General features: G+C 49.0%; 1 protein-coding gene across 1 annotated transcript; it reads right to left on the bottom strand.

The window, feature by feature from the left end:
• Nucleotides 1-12,867: 12,867 nt before the first annotated feature.
• On the bottom strand, nucleotides 12,868-14,829 carry LOC309405977 (inositol 1,4,5-trisphosphate receptor-interacting protein-like 1; the record flags this gene model as incomplete). The annotated part of the gene is made up of 1 exon (XM_082000958.1): nucleotides 12,868-14,829. Exon 1 carries the CDS (start codon nucleotides 14,413-14,415, stop codon nucleotides 12,868-12,870), a length of 1,548 nt encoding a protein of 515 aa, XP_081857084.1. The 5' UTR covers nucleotides 14,416-14,829.
• Between the last annotated feature and the right edge of the window lie 7,306 nt (nucleotides 14,830-22,135).

Below are 22,135 nucleotides of genomic sequence, written 5' to 3'. Positions count from 1 at the left end.
TACTTTTATAGCGATGGATTCCCTTGTTTCATGTATTTAGTAGAAAGGTTCTCCTCACATGGAAACACTTCTTGGCAGCCGCAGTCTCTTCCCCTCCACCCCATTTCGCACTGCATCATGGGAACTGTAGTCTCTTCTGGGTGGTGAGAGGTGAACCTCCTCTCCCACCACACTCCAAAAGTCAGGCAGCTCCCATGCTGCATCAGGCAATTCCAGCAGTGGAATATTTATAGGACATGTAGCCTTCCAAAGCATCCTGACTTGTAGGTCATGTGCATCATAGGGAAATACTGTCAGGTGATCTTAAGCTCTTTTAAGATCACAGAATCACAGACTCACAGAATCACTAGGTTGGAAAGGACCTTCAAGATCATCAAGTCCAACCATTAATCCAGCGCCACCATGTCCCCTAAACCATGTCCTGAAGTGCCACATCCACACGTTTTTTGAACACTTCCAGAGATGGCGACGCCACCACCTCCCTGGGCAGCCTGTTCCAATGCTTGACTACCCTCTCAGTGTAGAAATTTTTCCTAATATCCAATCTAAACCTCCCCTGGCCTAATTTGAGGCCATTTCCTCTCGTCCTATTGCTGCTTACTTGGGAGAGGAGACCAACACCCTCGTCGCCACAACCCCCTTTCAGGCAGTTGTAGAGAGCGATAAGGTCTCCCCTCAGCCTCCTCTTCTCCAGACTAAACAACCCCAGTTCCCTCAGCCGCTCCTCATCAGACTTGTGCTCCAGACCCCTCACCAGCTTCGTTGCCCTTCTCTGGCTATGCTCCAGCACCTCAACATCCTTCTTGTAGTGAGGGGCCCAAAACTGAACACAGGATTCAAGGTGCAGCCTCACCAGTGCCGAGTAGAGGGGCATGATCACTTCCCTACTCCTGCTGGCCACACTATTCCTGATACAGGCCAGGACGCTGTTGGCCTTCTTGGCCACCTGGGCACACTGCCGGCTCATGTTCAGCCGGCTGTCAACCAGCACCCCCAGGTCCCTTTCCCCTGGGCAGCTCTCCAGCCACTCCTCTCCAAGCCTGTAGTGTTGCATGGGGTTGTTGTGGCCAAAGTGCAGGACCCAGCACTTGACCTTATTAAACCTCATACAGTTGGCCTCTGCCCATCGATCCAGCCTGTCCAGATCCCTCTGCAGAGCCCTCCTACCCTCCAGCAGATCAACACTCCCACCCAACTTGGTGTCATCTGCAAACTTACTGAGGGAGCACTCAATTCCCTCATCCAGATCATCTATAAAGATATTGAACAAGACCGGCCCCAGAACCGAGCCCTGGGGAACACCGCTTGTGACTGGCCGCCAGCCGGATTTAATGCCGTTCACCACAACTCTCTGGGCTCGGCCATCCAGCCAGTTCCTCACCCAGCGAAGAGTACACCTGTCTAAGCCACAAGCCGCCAGTTTCTCCAGGAGAATGCTGTGGGAGACGCTGTCAAATGCTTTAATAAAGTCCAGGTAGACAACGTCCACAGTCTTCCCTCATCCACTAGGCGGGTCACCTGGTCATAGAAGGAGATCAGGTTGGTCAAGCAAGACCTGCTTTTCATGAACCCATGCTGGCTGGGCCTGATCCCTTGGTTGTCCTGCAGATGCCCTGTGAGCACTCTCAAGACCAACCGCTACATAATCTTCCCCGGTACAGAGGTCAGGCTGACAGGCTTGTAGTTCCCAGTGTCCAAACACAGGAGCCTGCCAATTAATAGCTGAAGAGGAATAACAGCTATAAATTCTAGCTAGCACATTCTTATCAAGCCTGTCATTATCTCAAACCCTTCAAGCCCCACATCGGGCACCAAAAGGGACTATCGTTGTTTAGCCCCAGCCGGCAACCAAGCACCATGCAGCTGCTCGCTCACTCTGCCACAGTGGGATGGGGGAGAGAGTCGGAAGAGTAAAAGTGAGAAAACTCATGATTTGAGATAAAGACAGTTTAATAGATAAAGCAAAAGCTGCACATGCAAGCAAAGCAAGACAAGGAATTCATTCACTACTCCCCATGGGCAGGCAGGTGGTCAGCCATCTCCAGGGACGCAGGGCTGTATCATGCGTAATGGTTTCTGGGGAAGACAGACGCCATAACTCCAAATGTCCCTCCAGCCCTTCCTTCTTCTTCGTCCCAGCTTTATATACTGAGCATGATGTTATATGGTATGGATATCTCTTTGGTCAGCCTGCGTCAGCTGTCCCAGCTGTGTCCCCTCCCAGCTTCCCGTGCACCCCCAGCCTTCTTGCTAGCAGGACAGCACGAGAAGCGGGACTGTCCTTGACTACTTAGCAACAACTCAAAACATCAGCACGTTATCAACATTTTCTCATCCCAAATCCAAAACATAGCCTCACACTAGCCTCTATGAAGAACATTAACTCTATCCTGGCTGAAACCAGGACAGCTGCACAGGGAGGTGGTGGTGTCACCATCACTGGAAGTATTCAAAAAACAGGTAGATGTGGCATTTCAGGACATGGTTTGATGGGCATGGTGGTGTTGGGTTGATGGTTGGACGTGATGATCTTAAAGGTCTTTTCCAACCTTAATGATTCTGTGACTCTGTAACCCCGTAATATCCAAGATAAACTTCCCCGAGTGCAACATGAGGCCGTTTCCTCTCTTCCCATCACTTGATACCTGGGAAAAGAGACCAACACCCACCTCGCCACAGCCTCCTTGCAAGTAGTTGTAGAGAGTGATAAGGTCCCCCCTCAGCCTCCTGTTCTCCGCACTAAACAATCTCAGTTCCCTCAGATGCTCCTCATAAGTCTCTAGAACCTCAGAGCCATTGCCCTGATAGTTAAGCACAAAGTCTGCTTGCTCCATTAAAGGTGAAGCTCTGCAAGCACAGCGCTGGCCTTCCACAGCTGTGCAGGAGTTTTGATACCTGGGAGAGATTTGTGGCATTGCCCAAACCCCACTGCACATAGCAAGCAGGGCAAGCCAGCCAAAGATCAGCATCATTATGGAGGGTTGATGGCCAGCCAGTTCAGCCCCATTTCTGTCCTCCGGTGGGCAAAGCAGTGCCTGGGCAAGGCGATGTGCTGAGGGATGCTGGTACACAGAAAAGTCACACTGTGGGGAATGGTAGCAATACAAGGGGATGTGCCAGTGAGCCGACTGGGCAGAAACTCATCCACACGGGATGTTACGACAGCGAGAAGACAGCCCAGCTGGGATACGCACAGTACGGTCAGACACTGAAGGAGGGAGGCTGCTTTTGCCCAGGAGCTCACATGGAGAGACCAGAGAGAACAGAGGAAGAACAAGTTGCCCATGTCAGTGCTGAGAATTGAGTCAATTCCTCGAGTGCAAGGGAGGCAATTCCACATATTTGGAGGACTGGGACCTCTGGGCAGTAGCTATGAACCTCACCCGTGACAGCGTGAGGCAATCACCCGGTGACAGGTATGGGTGGCCAAGGCCGGAAGCGTAGGCAAGATGCATGAGAATTACCAAGAGAATTAGGACTGTGAAAAATCAAAGACCAGGGCAAAAAGCCCTAATGGGGTGTAACTGACAAAGGTGTTGCGGGGGAACAAGAGGACCAAACCATCTCCCTGGCGACTCCTCCTCAGCACCTGTGGTTTGGGCAGTTTCCAGGGGACAGTGTGGGTGTTTGGGAGCCCAGGTGGAACACCAGTCCAGGTGAAGTATGAGAGTGGCCTGAGAAATCTGACACAGAGGAGGGTATCTTCAGTGGTCTTAAAGAAAGGAAAAGCAACCCTGCCAGAGGAAACAAGCCTGCCATATGAGGAAAGGCTGAGAGAACCAGGTTTATTCAGCCTTGAGAAAAGGCGGCTTAGCGGAGACCTTATCACCATGGTCCAGTATTTAAAGGGTGGCTACAAAGAAAATGGAGACTCCCTTTTCACAAGGAGTCGCCTGGAAAAGACTAGGGGTCATGGGTACAAGTTACTCTTCCTGGGGAGATTCCAACTGGACACAAGAGGAAAACTTTTCACATTGGCAACAATCGTCCATTGGAATAATGTCCCCAGAGAAGTCCCCGCTGGTTCCAAATGTTGGTGAAAACAGCCCTCAGGCCGGTTTTTCCTCACTTGAGACACTGCCGTGTAACAGTGCGGCCCTCCAGGTGCTCCTGCAGGCTCCGGCTGACAAATGCTGTAACAAGTGAAAGGAAGAGAGGAAAGGGCCTCACGTTGCACCCGGGGAAGTATGTCCAGGTTCCGCAGGTGGTCTCGAACCTCATCTTCTCTTACTATGGGAATGACTTTGCTCCTCCAGTCCCTGTCTTGCAGGCCTTCCACTCAAGAGGTACGGGAAGAGAGAATGCTAGTGAAAACTGAAGCAAAGAAGACATTGAGTACCTCAGCCTTCTCCTTGTTATAAATGATTTAATCCCAAACAGGATTCCAATTCAAATTTACAATTTATTAAGCGAATAGAGGCAAGCAAACAGCGCTGGGTGCGCCGGGAGTCTCTGCTCCACCAAGACGCACGTGGTACAGTTCCTGTTCCTGGTTTATATCCTGTCCGTTAATACATATTCATGAATAGGCGTGTCTTCTTCGGCGCATGCCCTCTTCTCCTTCTAGAATCTTCTCGAATCTTCCTCAGCTATATGTTCGCTAATACATATTCATGAATAGGCGTGTCTTCTAATACATATTAATGAACAGGCGTGTCTTCTTCGGCGCATGCCCTCTTCTCCTGCTAGAGTCTTCTCGAATCTTCCTCGGCGTGCCCCCAGGATGACCCCAAACCTTATGCATGCACTTTCTTTACACAATACTATACGGTCAGTGGTCAAACTGGTTTGAGCTGGTATACCAGCAAAGTAGTTTAACTTTCTCCTGTAAAATACCCTTTTTTATGGTGCAGGAGAAATCCATAAAAGTACAGAAGATTACACTTCATCACATGAATCAGATTAACATATTTCACAATCCCCTATCTTTTTCTTTATAGTATTGATTCGTGTTTTCATTTCCAATTGAGTATAACCGAGTAGATTAATCTGGTAACAATCCCCCACATATCCTCAATACAACTATCCCCATTTTAGTAAGCCGATCACCACCCATAAAATCTCCCCAAAATCCTCCTAGATTGATTCCATTCCAAGTTTGTCTCTCAGGAGGCCATTTGTTCTCCCTAATTTATGGGTAACAGGAAAAAACTAGGTTTTATTGTTGATTACAGGTACGGGCTGTACAATTGGAGAAGGTCCTCGGTTTTTCCATTTTTCTGGGGTAAACCCCAGCTGGACTTGTTCCAATATTGACTGCAGTTATTTGCCGTAGTCAGAGTCAAGGAACTCACCCCAAGTAGAACTAGAAGAGGTCCAGACAGGTCCATAGTGATCGGCGGTCACAGCCCAAAGGGGTTGCAGCCCTTGGCAGACCCTTTTTAAGCCGCAACACCAGTTCCCCTCCGGTCTTGCCCTCTTCTTTCCTTTAGGGGGGTGCTTTCTTAGCACCCAAATTAATTGAGCACTGCTTGTGAAGGCCAGAGCTTTGATAGATCAGTGGTTTGTCCAGACCCGAGCAGTTGCCTGAGCCTGGCAATCCTCTTTATTTGCAAGGCTTTATGGCTACAGAAAACTGCCAGTTAGCCTGCAACACTAATCTTACAAATACACACCACCTTCTACACTAAGGACAAATTCTAGTTCCAGCTCCTTTTTCCTGTTCTTCTTTTGCCAACGTTTGGAGTACCCATTGTTGTTTCCTATTACCCATTCCCATTGTTTTCCAAACTTGGGGGATTACTTGTATTTCTCTCCATAGCTTCCCATGGCCATCGTTCACCTTGATTTGTTCCACCACAAACGTAACAGTTATATTCAATGACTTAGCAGAGTTTTCAGCAAGATTTACAAATAGATTTTTAGCAACTGTGGGAATTTCATGTTTCACTCCTGTTTCTATTACAGGAGTAGCCGCAATAAAATTCCCACAGCAATTCAGCCAGATGTGACTTTCCACTCCTTCACTGGACCTTTCACTCGTGACACGTGTCCATCCTTTTTCAGCAGTTCTCACAGCTGTTTCTGCAGTTAATAAAACAAGGAAAGGTCCTTCCCAGAAGGGAGATAAGTTTCCTTCTTTCCATGTTTTTATCAGAATTTTATCTCCTGGTTCTAACTGATGAATTGCAAATCCTAAAGGTGGTGTTTGGGCCACCATCCCAATCTCTCTTAATTCTTTTAATCTTTTTCCAATGGTAATTATATATTGTTGGATACTATGATCCTCAATTACATTGTTCCCCAGAGGCATTCCTTGAAAATAAGGCATGCCATATAACATTTCATATGGCAATAATCCAGTCTCACTGTATGGTTTCGTTCTTATGTTTAGAAGTGCCAATGGTAAACATTTCGTCCAGGGCATTTGTGTCTCAATCATTAATTTAGCCAATGGTTGTTTTATTGTTTGATTCATTCTTTCTACCTTCCCCGAGCTTTGTGGGTGCCACGGAGTGTGGCATTCCCACTGTATACCTAATGATTGACATAATAGTTTTATTATTTTAGAAGTAAAATGTGTGCCCTGGTCAGAATCAAGGTACTGGATTATCCCATATCTAGGTATCAAATGTTCCAATAACATTTTTACCACCATCTGTGCCGTAGCTCGTGCTACAGGGTACGCTTCTACCCATTGTGTTAAATGATCTACTATTACCAATAAATATTTTATCCTCCCTACCTTAGGCAATTCAGTGAAATCGACTTGTACTTTCTCAAAAGGTCTGTAAGCTGTTTTTCTCCCTCCCGTGGCTGTTTGTCGAAACACTGTCTTATTTACCTTTTGACAGGTTAAGCAACCTTGTGTAATTTGCTTTGCTATTTCAAAAATTCCAATACCACCAAATTGTTTAAGAAAATGATCACTTAACGCTTTTGTACCCCAATGTGTTTGCGCATGCAAACGTTCTAATATTCGCCTGGTGTAGGCTTTTGGCAACATTTCTCGCCCATCAGGCAGTGTCCACTTTCCTTGTTCTAATTTAGCTCCTATTTTCTCCAATTTTGTTTGTTCTTCTGGCGTAAGCTTCTTCTCTCTTTCCTCTCGTTCTTCTTTGCTGGTGTCCTCCTTTGTTTGTATTACATTAATTTTGGCAACTTTAGCCCTCAAGGCTGCTTCCTGGGCCTCTTTATCTGCTAAGTTATTTCCTCTAGTTCGGTAATCTCATCCCTTTTGGTGTCCCCTCACATGTACCACTGCTATCTCCTTTGGTTCTCTTAACGCCTTCAAAATCTTTACTGTTAATTCTTGATGTATTAAATTCCTCCCTTGAGTATTAATCAAACCTCTTTCTTCCCAAATTTTTCCAAAAGTGTGGACCACCCCATATGCGTATTTAGAATCTGTCCCACTTCTTCCTTTTAGTAATTCCAGGGCCCTACATAGGGCATACAGCTCACAAGCCTGAGCTGACCATGATGGACTCAGAGGTCCTGATTCCACAAGTTCCAAGTCCTTATTAATTACTGCATAACCCGATTTTCTCTTCCCTTCTACCACTCTGGAGGAGCCATCTATAAACAGCGCTTCTCCATTTTCCAACTCAGCATCTCTTAAATCTGGTCTCACCTTTGTCTGGGTCTCAATTACCTCTAAACAGTTATGTTGTAATACCTCTGATGGTTCTCCAAACAAAAATTGTGCTGGACTCTGAGCAGAAGTCACCCTCAGTTCTAAGTCAGGGGAGTCTATTAGCATTGCTTCATACTTTAGGATTCGGCTGTCCGTTAACCATTTTTCCACTTTTTGTTGTAAAACATTTCTGACATTGTGTGGGGTATACACTTTTAAAGGAGCACTAAAGGTAATCTTCCTAACTTCTTCTATTAATAATGCTGTAGCAACCAAAGCTTGGAGACAAGCAGGCCATGCTCTGCTTACTGGATCAAGTAACTTAGAACAATACCCCACGGGTTTTTTGATTCCTGCCCAGTCTTGAGTAAGAACTCCATATGCTGCCTGGCTTGATGTATTCACAAAGAGATAGAAAGGTTTTTCTAGATCTGGGAGGCTCAGTACAGGTGCTTGTATTAATGCCTTTTTTACTTCCTCAAATCTCTGATCATCTTCAATAAACCATTTAAGTTGGTTATTAGTTAATTTTTCATAAAAGAATTTTACTTTATCACTATAATTTTCAAGCCATGGTCTACAATATCCTAATAATCCCAGTATTTGCCTAATTTCCGTTTTAGTTTGTGGGGGTCTTAAGGATAGAATCCCAGATACCCTATCAGGATCTAACTTCTTCCTTCCCTTACTCAGCCAGTGTCCTAAGTATTTTACTTCTTGTTCTACAAACTGTAGCTTTGATCGGGACACCTTTAATCCCTTTTCCCCTAGAAAATTTAGCAATTTAATGGTGGCTTTTCGGATGCCCTCTTCAGTTTCTCCTGCTACTAATAAATCGTACACATATTGCAATAATTTTACCTCCTTAGGTATTGTGAAATCTTGTAGAATTTTTTCTAAAGTTTGTCCAAATAGATTTGGTGACTCTGTAAACGCTTGTGGTAACACAGTCCATCTTAATTGTTGTTTTCGTCCTGTTTCGGGGTCCTCCCACTCAAAGGCAAAATAATCTCTGGATCCCTCATCCAGAGGACAGGCCCAAAAGGCATCTTTCAAATCTATTACACTATACCAAGTATGTTTGGGAGATATATGACTCAATAAAGTATAAGGATTTGCCACCACAGGGAATTTAGTGATTGTTCGCTGATTTACAGCTCTTAAGTCCTGCACCATCCTGTATGACCCGTCCGGTTCCTTCACGGGAAGAATGGGCATGTTATGAGGTGACATACATGGTTCTAGGGTTCCTTTTTCCAAAAGTCTGTCAACTACAGGTTTTAATCCTTTTCGACCCTCCATAGGTATAGGGTATTGCTTGATTCTAATTGGGCGGTGCGGATCTATTATTTGAACCCTTATGGGGTCCATTTTTATCTTTCCAGTTTCCCCTTCCTTATACCACACTGAGGGGTTAATAGCTTCTTCATCCTCTTGTGTTAAAGTGTATAATTTAATCTGCAATTTGTCCCCTTGATTCCGAATGCTCAAGTTTAACTTCAAAATCAAATCCCTTCCTAATAAATTGTATTCCGCTTCAGGGAGCAAAAGTAAATCATTAAGACAAATTTTCTTTTCTGTTTCTACTTCTACATCTTTCAATATATTTACTTTAAAAGGCTCTCCTTTTGCTCCTACTACTGACACGTAACTCTTCCCTTTTTCTATTCCTTTTTGGAAGTTTTTGAATGGTTGACTTTTTGGCCCCTGTATCCACTAAAAATAAAACTTCCTCTTTATGCGGACCAATTAATAATTTTATCAAGGGCTCTGTTGATGTTGAAGTCCCCAGAAGATAGAGCCCCTGACACCCCTAGTCTTCTTTGAACATCTTCTCATCTTGTTCCCGCTTACGGCAGTTCTTCTGAACATGTCCCCTCTTGTTACAGACGGGAATTGTAAATCTTTCTCGATAAGGCTGTCCCCGGGGTGTCTGCTCTATTCTTTTTTCCCTTTTCTCTCCAGGAGGCGTCTTATTTTTCTGACTTTCCCTTACTGCTGCTACAAAAATTTTTGCTTTTGCTTTTTGTTTTTCTTCGTCCCTCCTAACATAGACTTTCTGGGCTTCTCTAAGTAACTCCTCTAATCTTCTTTCTTGCCGATCTTCCAATTTTTCTAATTTCCTTCTTATATTCCCCCAGGATTTAGCTATAAATTGTGTTTTAAGGAGTGCGGTTCCATCCACTGTGTTCGGATCAATTCCAGAATACATTTGTAGGTTTTTCCTCAACCTCTCCAACCATTCTGTTGGAGATTCGTCTTTCCCTTGTTGTTCATTAAATGCTTTAGTAATGTTTTGCCCTCGGGGAACCGCTTCCCCTATTCCCTGTATGATTAACGTATTTTGTCTTCCTTGGGGTTGTTGATGATCCCAGTGGGGATCCACATTTGGCCATTTCTGATCTCCCGGGGGTCCTGCCTGATTCTGTCTTTCCCAAATTCTCATTCCAGCTTGTCTAATCATTCCCCTTTCCTCAACAGTGAATAGGATCCCTAAAATGGACTGTATTTCTTCCCAGGTATAAGTACTGGGGCCTAGGAATTGGTCCAATTTTTCAGCTACTCCGAGGGGATCATCTAATAGGGTGCCCATTTCTTTCTTGAAATTTCTTACATCTGTGGTATTTAATGGGACTGCCACAAACTCGATGCCTCCCTGATTGCCTCCGAGGGGTACTTCTCATAAGGGATATAGAGAAGCTCCCTCAGATACAGCAGTCCTACTTCTCGTACATGCAGCCGGAGGTCGATCTAATTCCGGTGCTGTTGGTGGTGGAGATAGGGGCAACGGTGGTACAGATTTTCCTTTTCACTTTTTCCCTCTTCTTCTTCCTCAAACTTTTAATCTGTTTTTAATGTAAGTATTGAGGCTGGAAAAGAACGTAAAGTTCTGTCCCATAATCCTGCATAATCACTTTCCTCCTGACTAAAAGGTTCCTTTGAATTAACATATATATTTAAGGCCTGGCAGACCCAGTCTTCAAAAGATCCAAAAACGGGCCAAAAGACATGTGGTCTCAAAGGTTCTTTTGGCCATTCTACCATACAATATTGAACTAATTTTAATTTACTTTTTCCTTTTCTGGGGCCCCTATCATCCCGATTTTCAATCATTATTCCTAATGGACTCTCCGGAGGTATTTCTAGTAATTCGCTCCCTTTCTTCTGGTCCTGGGTTCTCGATTTCGTCTGACCCAACTAGGAATTTTTACTGTGGCAATTCCTACAGCCCTTGGCTACCAGTAAGAGTGTCTTGCAGGGGGTTTAGGACCTATCAATCACCCACCCACAAATCCTCTAAGAATCGCTTCGGTCCTTCACCGGCCAAGTCCCTCGCGGGAGATTGGAACCACAGTTAGAAGACCTCCACAATCGCTTCGGAACTAGGTTCCATCTCAGTCACACTCTTACACACACAGGCAACCGAACCCTACCCAACCGAACGGTATACACCTTAAATACTTACGACTCCGTCGTCTTCGTTCAGATCTTCACGCGCAGAATTACGGGCAAAATAAACTGCTGCAGCCGGCAAGGGAGCTCATAAAAAAATCAAATTCTTTGCTTGCCCCTATTCAGGTTCAGGATGGCCTTAGTCCTGACCCGACCCGATCAGGAGCCACCAAAAGGTGGGGCGCCCCTCCTAGATCAAGTCAGAATTCAGGAACCAAGACCCTCCCGGACGAGCCCCCAATTGTTATAAATGATTTAGTCCCAAACAGGATTCCTATTCAAATTTGCAATTTATTAAGCGAATAGAGGCAAGCAAACAGCGCTGGGTGCGCCGGGAGTCTCTGCTCCACCAAGATGCACGTGGTACAGTTCCTGTTCCTGGTTTATATCCTGTCCGTTAATACATATTCATGAATAGGCGTGTCTTCTTCGGCGCATGCCCTCTTCTCCTTCTAGAATCTTCTCGAATCTTCCTCAGCGTGATCCTGTTCGCCAATACATATTCATGAATAGGCGTGTCTTCTAATACATATTAATGAACAGGCGTGTCTTCTTCAGCGCATGCCCTCTTCTCCTGCTACAGTCTTCTCGAATCTTCCTCGGCGTGCCCCCAGGATGACCCCAAACCTTATGCATGCACTTTCTTTACACAATACTATGCGGTCAGTGGTCAAACTGGTTTGAGCTGATATACCAGCAAAGTAGTTTAACTTTCTCCTGTAAAATACCCCTTTTTATGGTGCAGGAGAAATCCATGAAAGTACAGAAGATTACACTTCATCACACGAATCAGATAAACATATTTCACATCCTCATCCGTTGTTACCAGTGATTATTCGTTATTGACTCAGCACATCCTTAGGGTGGTGGAGGAAGCACAAAATGTTCTCCACCAGCTGCTCCCTCTTGCAGGTACACTCCAGCTCCATGCGGATGCAGGAGCCTCTCACGACATGATCATCCTCAAGGGATCTCCAACCTTCAAAGGCTGGCTGCAGCACCAGGAAGAAATCACTCAAGAATAGCAATCTGAAAACATGGAGGAAGTCACCAGCAGCTCCTCGGCCACCCACTGCCTGGAGGCGAGGTTCTGCACTGGTCACTGGATGCACTTTGCAAAAACCATCCCCAAATTGCTGTCATCATAAGGATCTTCTCAACTTTCTTCCTCCCCCTGCCCATCACTGACTCCTCTGCTTCCTCCTCCTCTTCTTCCTCCATCTCCATGACAGTGCTGGAGCTCTCTTCCTCACTGCTACTGACAGCCTCACGGCTCCTTTTCTTCAGCTGCCAGCAGAGCCCAAAGACCAGGACAAGGACTAGAGGAAAGTCCCATTCCTGTCACTGCTGCAAGGCATCAAAGAGCAGAGCTCCCCAGGACACGCTGCTCCGCTCCAGGGCCCTTTGCTCCATCTGCTGCACTGCACGAGTCATATTCTGTCATGCACAGATGTGGAGGGTGACACATTATTCCACTTGCCCCAACGTAGGAGCATGGACCAGTGGTGGAGCCTTAATTGCAGACTCAGTGAAATCAGAGCCCACCGCAGCAGCTCTTCTGCAAAATGCTCCCTGACTCTGTGGCAGCTGAGCAGTCAGCACCCTCTGCCCATGTTCCCTGACAAAGTGATGCACAGACACTCACAGACACAGCGTTTGTTCAAACACACCATTTATTGTCAACTTTGCACAGGGTAAAGTCCAGAGAAGGAATGGACTCTTGAAGAGAGAGGGTGGTCGCTGTGCAGCTGGAAACTGGAGTCTCTGTTGCAAGGCTCCATCAAAGCTGCCATCAGCTGTGAAACCTGCAAACACACTTCTGTGCATGAAGTCCTCTTTCAGCATCCGTAGATCAGCAGTCTTTTAAGCCGATCTCGCAGCTCCACGAACCCATGCCATGCCTTGGCATGGGCGGCTGGATCCCGCGCCAGGTGCTGGAAGAGGTTGAGCGGCTCGGCCACTTGGAAGTCTGTGGGCAAGGCGATCTCCTCAGGCACCCTCTCATTGCCAAAGAAGAAGTGGTTGAGGCTTTTTTCCTCCAGGCAGCAGCGCAGGTACCGCATGATATCCTCCAGCCGCAGCAGGAAATCCTTCCTGCGCCAGCCTGACAGGGGTATGGTGGTCAGGAGGTGCATCACAGCTGTCTTCAAGGTATAGGTGGAAAAGCCTGTGCCCACCAGCATGCGGGCACAGAGCTGCAGGCATTTGAGGTGGAAGCTGTCATGTGGGGCCTGCCTGGCCACATGCCTGAAGAACTTCACCTCTGCCACAGCATAGCTCACTGACCACATCGTGCTTGGGGTGAAGATGGCTTTAGTGCTCTGGCTGCTCACAAAGATGTCCGAGTCACCATACTGCACCCCGAACATCATCTCAATTAGGAGGGGTTTTTTGCCTCTTTCTTGAACCTGGAATTTGCAGGAGCGGCTGGAGGGCACCAGCGTTAGACTGTATTTGGATGACTGAGGTAAAATCACCCAGGCAGCTTTTACCAATTGTTGGAACCAGCGAGCAGTTTTCTGCACATCTAGGTAAGAGCTGGTGCAGAGGGTGTGTAGGAGGCTGGGGTCCTGATTCCCCCTCAGCACCTCCTCGGGCTGGTGGAGGAAGCACAGCATCTCTCCTGCCAGCTGCTCTGTCATGCAGGTGCACTCCAGCTCCACGAGGATGCAGAAGTTCCTCTCCGGCAGCTCCCCAGCAGTGCCCGGCTCCATGAGGAAAGTGTGCCCACGAGGGGGCTTCAGGGGCACAAGCAGGCGGTAGACAGCATCATCCTCACGGGGACTCCAGCCTTCGAAGGCACTGCCCACAGCGATGGCTGCTTGCAACACCGGAAAGAAACTATTGGTCAAGAGCTGCATGAAGACAAGGATGAAGTTGTTCACCAGTTCCTCAACCACTGGGCAGTCTGTGGCCAGGTTCTGCACTGGCCACTGTATGTGCTCCTCAAAAAACCTTCCCAGCTCATCTGCATCATCATTGTCCTCTTCTGACTCCTGTCCCTCCATCTGTTCCGTGTCACAGCTGGAGCTTTCCTCATCGCTGCTGCTCTCTGCCTCAGACCTCCATTTCCTGAGCCACCAGCAGAACCCAAAGAGCAGGACCAGGACACCAGCAACTGCCCAGAATTGCCACTGCTGCACGGCAGCAAAGAGCAGGGCTCCCCAGGCCAAGCCGCTCTGCTCCTGGGTGCTCTGCTCCTGGGTGCTCTGCTCCTGCTGGGTGCTCTGCTCCAGCTCCTGCAGCAGCCGAGCCATCTCCTGGCTCAGCTGCTCCGCACGCTGCTGCATGCGCTCGCGCGTGGCCTCATCCAGCTCATCACCCACCAGCTGCGGGTGCTGGATGATGATTTGCATCACCAGAGTGAAGAATTTTGTGGCGGCCATGGCCTGCAGGAGGAGGCAGAGAATGGGTTGAGTGTGATGAGAAGGGAGGGAGCTGGCGGTGGGGGAGCGAGGACGTGGGCCGCAGGGAGCTGGGGGCAGGTAGCAGAGGGGGCAAGGCAGCTGGGAGGCAGCGAGGCCTGTGCCCAGCCCCGGCAGCAGCGGCACTGTGCCCTGCCCAAGGCGCTGCCGCGAGCGGCTGGGCCCTCGGTGCAGGCTGAGAACCCACCCCCTGGGGGCCCGCGATTTGCCCCGTCCCTCGCCAGCCCAGCCTTCCCCCACGTACGCACTCACCGCTGGCCCAGGCCATGAATCTCTGGTTCCAGCTAGAGGCCGTTCATGGAAAGGTTTCTAACCTGAAAGGAGCTCTCATTATAAAGTATTGCTATGCTGTGTTAAGGTACATGGTGCAACATACCCAGTATGCCAAAGGGAATGAGAAGAGCAGAGACCGTGGAGACTTTAACATGCTGACCATTCCATAGAGTGGCATTTTCTTCCTTGTCCATCAAGCAACAAGACGGTATGTTGTTCCCTTCCCTCCATCTATGTTATCAAGCCAATGAGCCTTGTAATCTATTAACCCTACTTGACATTGTGAAACAAGACCTCCGTGTCACTGAGCTATTGCCCTGGTAGTTCAGGGCAAAGTCTGCTTGCTCCATTAAAGATGAAGCTCTGCAAGCACAGCGCTGGCCTTCCACAGCTGCGCAGGACTTTTGATGCCTGGGCAAGACTTGTGGCATTGCCCAAGCCCCACTGCACATAGCAAGCAGGGCAAGCCAGCCAAAGATCAGCATCATTAAGGAGGGCTGATGGCCAGCCAGTTCAGCCCCATTTCTGTCCTCCGGTGGGCGAAGCAGTGCCTGGGCAAGGGGATGTGCGGAGGGATGCTGGCACACAAAAAGGTTACACGGTGGAGAATGGTAGCAATACAAGGGGATGTGCCAGTGAGCCGACTGGGCAGAAACTCATCCCCACGGGGTGTTACGACAGCTAGAAGACAGCCCAGCTGGGATACGCACAGTACGGTCAGACACTGAAGGAGGGAGGCTGCTTTTGCCCAGAAGCTCACATGGAGAGACCAGAGAGAACAGAGGAAGAACAAGTTGTCCATGTCAGTGCTGAGAGTTGAGTCAATTCCTCGAGCGCAAGGGAGGCAATTCCACATATTTGGAGGACTGGGACCTCTGGGCAGTAGCTATGAACCTCACCCGTGACAGCGTGAGGCAATCACCCGGTGACAGGTATGGGTGGCCAAGGCCGGAAGCGTAGGCAAGATGCATGAGAATTACCAAGAGAATTAGGACTGTGAAAAATCAAAGACCAGGGCAAAAAGCCCTAATGGGGTGTAACTGACAAAGGTGTTGCGGGGGAACAAGAGGACCAAACCATCTCCCTGGCGACTCATCCTCAGCACCTGTGTTTTGGGCAGTTTCCAGGGGACAGTGCGGGTATTTGGGAGCCCAGGTGGAACACCAGTCCAAGAGATGTATGAGAGTGGCCTGAGAAATCTGACACAGAGGAGAATATCTTCAGTGGTCTTAAAGAAAGGAAAAGCAACCCTGCCAGAGGAAACAAGCTTGCTATATGAGGAAAGGCTAAGAGAACTGGGTTTATTCAGTCTTGAGAAAAGGCGGCTTAGCGGAGACCTTATCACCATGGTCCAGTATTTAAAGGGTGGCTACAAAGAAAATGGAGACTCCCTTTTCACAAGAAGTCGCCTGGAAAAGACAAGGGGTCATGGGTACAAGTGACTCCTCCTGGGGAGTTTCCAACTGGACACAAGAGGAAAACTTTTCACATTGGCAACAATCATCCGTTGGCATAATGTCCCCAGAGAAGTGTTGGACACTTTTAAGATTTGGCTAGACAAGGTGCTGTGCCATCTTGTCTAAACTGTGCTTTTGCTGAGACAGGTTGGACCAGATGATCCTTGACATCCCTTTCAACCTGGAATTCTATGATTCTATGATTTTCTTTTCCTTATATCCATCAATATCCCCCTCCCAAAACACAGCAGTTCCTTTAAGTCCACTCAAGTGCTACGAAAAATCTGCACCAACCCAGCAAGCCCGTAGGAGCTCTGCTGCCTGACTGGGACCGTCCCTCTTGCAACAGGGTCACGAGCAGGGTTTGCAGCAGAGCGTGTGGGAGCTACGGCTGAGAGTAGTTGTGTTTTCCAGAGACACCCTCCGTCTGAAATATGTTCGGCCACTTGGCGGCAGAGCGGTTCCTTCCTCCCATACGTGAACACTTCTGGAACGTAACCTTTAAAGCCCTCAGTGTTCAAACAAGGTCTCCTATCCAGCATAGTTACCAGTGCAGTTTTCCTCTTTGGGCACAGAAACTAATTCCAGGGTTAAAGGAGAGGGAGTATCAAAGATGCCCTGGCATATGCCTTGGGCAGGAGGAATGCCACAGGCTGTGATGCTTACTGGCCTCTGCCGTGAAGCAGGGGGAAATGAATTACACCACATAAATACAATGCACCTAAATATTGCCAAACTGGGGGTGTGGTACATATCCAGACAGAGGCAGACAGCTCCCACATGCTTGCTCTAGCTACTCCAAGTCATACATTTCCTGCTAAAGACAATCTAAACCCAAAAGATACAGCTGAAGATACTAAGGACCCATGAAGGATTAACACGATATCGTGAGATGACCAAATGCTGCTTGAAAAGTACAGTCCTACCAGAGAGAAAGTAACAGCCAGTAAAGCTGGCCTCGGCCTCCCAAATGCTTAGGAAGATGTCTTAGTTGCCTGTCTCCCTGCCAAATGTCAACTCAATGAAAACAGTCCTCCTGAAGGAGTTTGGAACAGTGGGAGGAGGGCAGCACCATTACCAGGTGGGGAGTGATACAGGTATTGATAGAACCATAGAATCATAGAATTGTAGAATCATAGAATAGTTTGGGTTGGAAGGAACCCTTAAAGGTCCTCTAGTCTAACCCCGCTGCAGTGCGCATTTCTTCCTTAGATCTAGTCAAAACCTGCCCTCTTTTAGTTTAAAACCATTACCCCTTGTCCTGCACGACAGGCCCTGCTACAAAGTCTGTCCCCACCTTTCTTATAGGCCCCTTTGAAGTCCTGGAAGGCTACAGTAAGGTCTTCCCAGAGCCTTCCCTTCTCCAGAAGAGAATCACACAGAATCAGAGAATCACTAGGTTGGAAGGGACCTTCAAGATCATCAAGTCCAACCATTAATCCAGCGCCACCATGTCCCCTAAACCATGTCCTGAAGTGCCACATCCACACGTTTTCTGAACACTTCCAGAGATGGCGACTCCACCACCTCCCTGGGCAGCCTGTTCCAATGCCTGACCACTCTCTCAGTGTAGAAATTTTTCCTAATATCCAATCTAAACCTCCCCTGGCGTAACTTGAGGCCATTTCCTCTTGTCCTATCGCTAGTTCCTTGGGAGAAGAGACCAACACCCTCGTCGCCACAACCCCCTTTCAGGTAGCTGTAGAGAGCGATAAGGTCTGCCCTCAGCCTCCTCTTCTCCAGACTAAACAACCCCAGTTCCCTCAGCCGCTCCTCATAAGACTTGGGCTCCAGACCCCTCACCAGCTTCATTGCCCTTCTCTGGACATGCTCCAGCACCTCAAAATCCTTCTTGTAGTGAGAGGCCCAAAACTGAACACAGGATTCAGGGTGCGGCCTCACCAGTGCCGAGTACAGGGGCACGATCACTTCCCTACTCCTGCTGGCCACACTATTCCTGATACAGGCCAGGACGCTGTTGGCCTTCTTGGCCACCTGGGCACACTGCCGGCTCATGTTCAGCCGGCTGTCAACCAACACCCCCAGGTCCCTTTCCACCGGGCTGCTCTCCAGCCACTCCTCCCCAAGCCTGTAGCGTTGCATGGGGTTGTTGTGGCCGAAGTGCAGGACCCTGCACTTGGCCTTATTAAACCTCATACAGTTGGCCTCTGCCCATCGATCCAGCCTGTCCAGATCCCTCTGCAGAGCCCTCCTACCCTCCAGCAGATCAACACTCCCACCCAACTTGGTGTCATCTGCAAACTTACTGAGGGAGCACTCAATTTCCTCATCCAGATCATCTATAAAGATATTGAACAAGACTGGCCCCAGAACCGAGCCCTGGGGAACACCGCTTGTGACCGGCCACCAGCCGGATTTAATGCCGTTCACCACAACTCTCTGGGCTCGGCCATCCAACCAGTTCCTCACCCAGCGAAGAGTACACCTGTCTAAGCCACGAGCCGCCAGTTTTCCAGGAGAATGCTGTGGGAGACGCTGTCAAAGGCTTTACTAAAGTCCAGGTAGACAACGTCCACAGTCTTCCCTCATCCACTAGGCGGGTCACCTGGTCATAGAAGGAGATCAGGTTGGTCAAGCAGGACCTGCCTTTCATGAACCCATGCTGGCTGGGCCTGATCCCTTGGTTGTCCTGCAGATGCCCTGTGAGCACTCTCAAGACCAACCACTTCATAATCTTCCATTGTACAGAGGTCAGGCTGACAGGCCTGTAGTTCCCAGGATCCTCCTTCCGGCCTTTCTTGTAGACGGGCGTCACATTGGCAAGCCTCCAGTCTTCTGGGACCTCCCCTGTTAACCAGGACTGCTGGTAAACGATGGAGAGTGGCTTGGTAAGCTCCTTCGCCAGCTCTCTCAGTACTCTCGGGTGGATCCCATCAGGCCCCATAGACTTGTGGGTGTCCAGGTGGTTTAGCATGTCCTTGACTGCTTCCTCCTGGACTATGAGGAGTACATTGTGCTCTCCATCCCCATCTTCCAGCTCAGGGGGCTGAATATCCTGTGGATACCTGGACTGGCTATTAAAGACTGAGGCAAAGAAGGCATTAAGTACCTCAGCCTTGTCCTCGTCCTTGGAGACAATGTTCCCCGCCATATCCAGTAGGGGATGGAGGTTCTCCTTGCCTCTCTTCTTGTTGTTAATATATTTGTAAAAGCATTTTTTATTATCCTTTACGTCTGTGGCCAGACTAAGCTCTAGCTGGGCTTTTGCCTTTCTAATTTTCTCTGCTTGACCTAACAAGATCCTTGTACTCTTCGTGAGTTGCCTGCCCCTTCTTCCAGAGGTGATAAACTCTCCTCTTTTCCCTGAGTCCCAGTAAAATCTCCCTGTTCAGCCAGGCCAGTCGCCTTCCCCGCCAGGTCTTCTTATGGCACATGGGGACCGCCTGCTCCTGCGCCTTTAAGATTTCCTTCTTGAAGACTGTCCGGTCTTCCTGGACCCCTTTGTCCTTCAGGACTGTCTCCCAAGGGACTCTCTCAACCAGTGACCTGAACAGGCCAAAGTCTGCCCTCCGGAAGTCCATGATAGCAGTTTTGCTGACCCCTCTCCTTACTTCACTCACAATTGAGAATTCTATCATGTCATGGTCGCTAAGCCCAAGACAGCCTTCGACCACCACATCTCTCACCAGTCCTTCTCTGTTTGTAAACAGCAGGTCCAGTAAGGCACCTCCCCTGGTAGACTCACTCACGAGCTGCGTCAGGAAGTTATCCTCCACACACTCCAGGAACCTCCCAGATTGTTTCCTCTCTGCTGTGTTATACTTCCAGCAGATGTCTGGTAGGTTGAAGTCCCCCACAAGAACAAGGGCCAGCGAATGCGAGACCTCCGCCAGTCGCTTATAGAATGTCTCATCTGTCTCTTCGTCCTGGTTGGGTGGTCTGTAACAGACTCCCAGCAGGATATCTGCCTCATTGGCCTTCCCCCTCATCCTTACCCATAAGCACTCTACTTGGTCTTCACAACCTTCAATTTCTATGCAATCAAAACACTCCCTAACATACAGAGCCACCCCACCACCTCTCCTTCCCTGCCTATCCCTTCGGAAGAGCTTATAGCCATCCATTGCAGCACTCCAGTCATGACAAGCATCCCACCATGTTTCTGTGATGGCAACTACGTCATAGCTGTCGCGCTGCACAATGGCTTCCAGCTCCTCCTGTTTGGTGCCCATGCTGCGTGCATTGGTGTAGATGCACCTGAGCTGGGCTATCGATTTCAACTCTGGCACGTTGAACCTACCCCTAGGTTCAACTCCAGGGAGCCCGGTTCTATCCCCTCCCCCCTCCAAATCTAGTTTAAAGCCCTCTCAATGAGGCCTGCCAGCTCATGAGCAAGAATCCTTTTGCCCCTTGGCATCAGTTGCACTCCATCAGCTGTGAGCAGGCCTGGTGCCGTGTAAACTGCCACGTGGTCAAAAAAAACAAAATTCTGATGACGGCACCAGCCCCTAAGCCACATGTTGATCACGTGAACCCCAACTCTCTCAGCCTGTCCTCATACGAGAGCTGTTCCATCCCTCTGGTCATTTTTGTGGCCTCCTCTGGACCCTCTCCAACAGGTCCATAGCTTTCCTGTGCTGAGGGCTCCAGAGCTGGACGCAGCACTGCAGGGGGGGTCTCTCCTGAGCAGAGCAGAGGGGCAGAATCCCCTCCCTCGACCTGCTGGACGCACTGCTTTGGACGCAGCCCAGGAGACGGCTGGCCTTCTGGGCTGCGAGGGCACATTGCCAGCTCACGTCCAGCTTTTCATCCACCAGTACCCCCAAGTGCTTCTGGGCAGGGCTGCTCTCAACCCCTTCCTCGCCCAGCCTGGATTGATAACGGAGCTTATCTCGAGCCAGGGGCAGGACCCTGCCCTTTGCCGTGTTGAAACCTCATGAGGTTCACACGGGCCCATTCCTCGAGCTTGTCCAGGTCCCTCTGGATGGCATCCCGTCCCTCCGGTGTGTCAGCTGCACCACTCAGCTTGGTGTCATCTGCAAACGTGCTGAGGGTGCGCTCGATCCCACTGTCAATGTCATGGATGAAGATATTAAAGAGTACTAGTCCTAGTATGGACCCCTGAGGGACACCACTTGTCACCGATCTCCATCTGGATGTTCAGCCGTTGACCACCACCCTCTGGGTGTGACCATCCAGCCAATTCCTCAACCACCAAACAGTCCACCCATGAAATCCATCTCTCTCCAATTTAGAGAGAAGGATATTGGGGGGGGCCTTGTCAAAGGCCTTGCAGAAGTCCAGATAGACGACGTCTCTAGCTCTTCCCTTGTCCACTGATGTGGTCAGCTCCATCATAGAAGACCACTAGGTTGGTCAGGCAGGACTTGCCCTTGGTGAAGCCATGCTGGCTGTCTCGAATGACCTCCCGGACCTTCACGTGCCTTAGCATAGCTTCTAGGAGGATCTGTTCCCTGATCTGCCCAGGCACAGAGGTGAAGCTGGCTGATTGGTAGTTCCCAGGGTCCTCCTTGGTACCGGTCTTAAAAATGGGTGCAATGTCACCCTTTGCCCAGTCTCCAGGGACTTCACCTGACTACCAGGACTTCTCAGATACCATGGAGAGTGGCTTGGCCACTACATCAGCGAATCCCTGCAGGGCTCTGGGATGCATCTCATCAGGTCCCATAGACTTGCGCATGTTCAGGTTCCTCAGGTGGTCTCAAACCTGATCTTCTCAGACAGTGGGAGGGACTTTGCTCCTCCAGTACACGTCTTGCAGGCCAGCCCCTTGAGAGGTGTGGGAAGACACAGTGCCAGTGAACACTGAGGCAACACAGTCGTTCAGTACCTCAGCCTTCTCCACATCTGTTGTTGACAGTTTGCCAGTCATGATGCAGTGGGCTCTGGTTTCATGGTTCACTGGGCATTGGCTTCCCAAGGGTTGTGGCTTAATCCCAGTAGGCAGCTTGGCAGCACACAGCCTCTCA

The sequence above is a fragment of the Phaethon aethereus genome (genome assembly GCF_964289735.1).
Source record: "Phaethon aethereus genome assembly, chromosome: 5".
In the NCBI taxonomy this organism is placed as follows: Eukaryota; Metazoa; Chordata; class Aves; order Phaethontiformes; family Phaethontidae; genus Phaethon; species Phaethon aethereus.
This window is presented reverse-complemented; position numbering and strand designations above follow the sequence as displayed.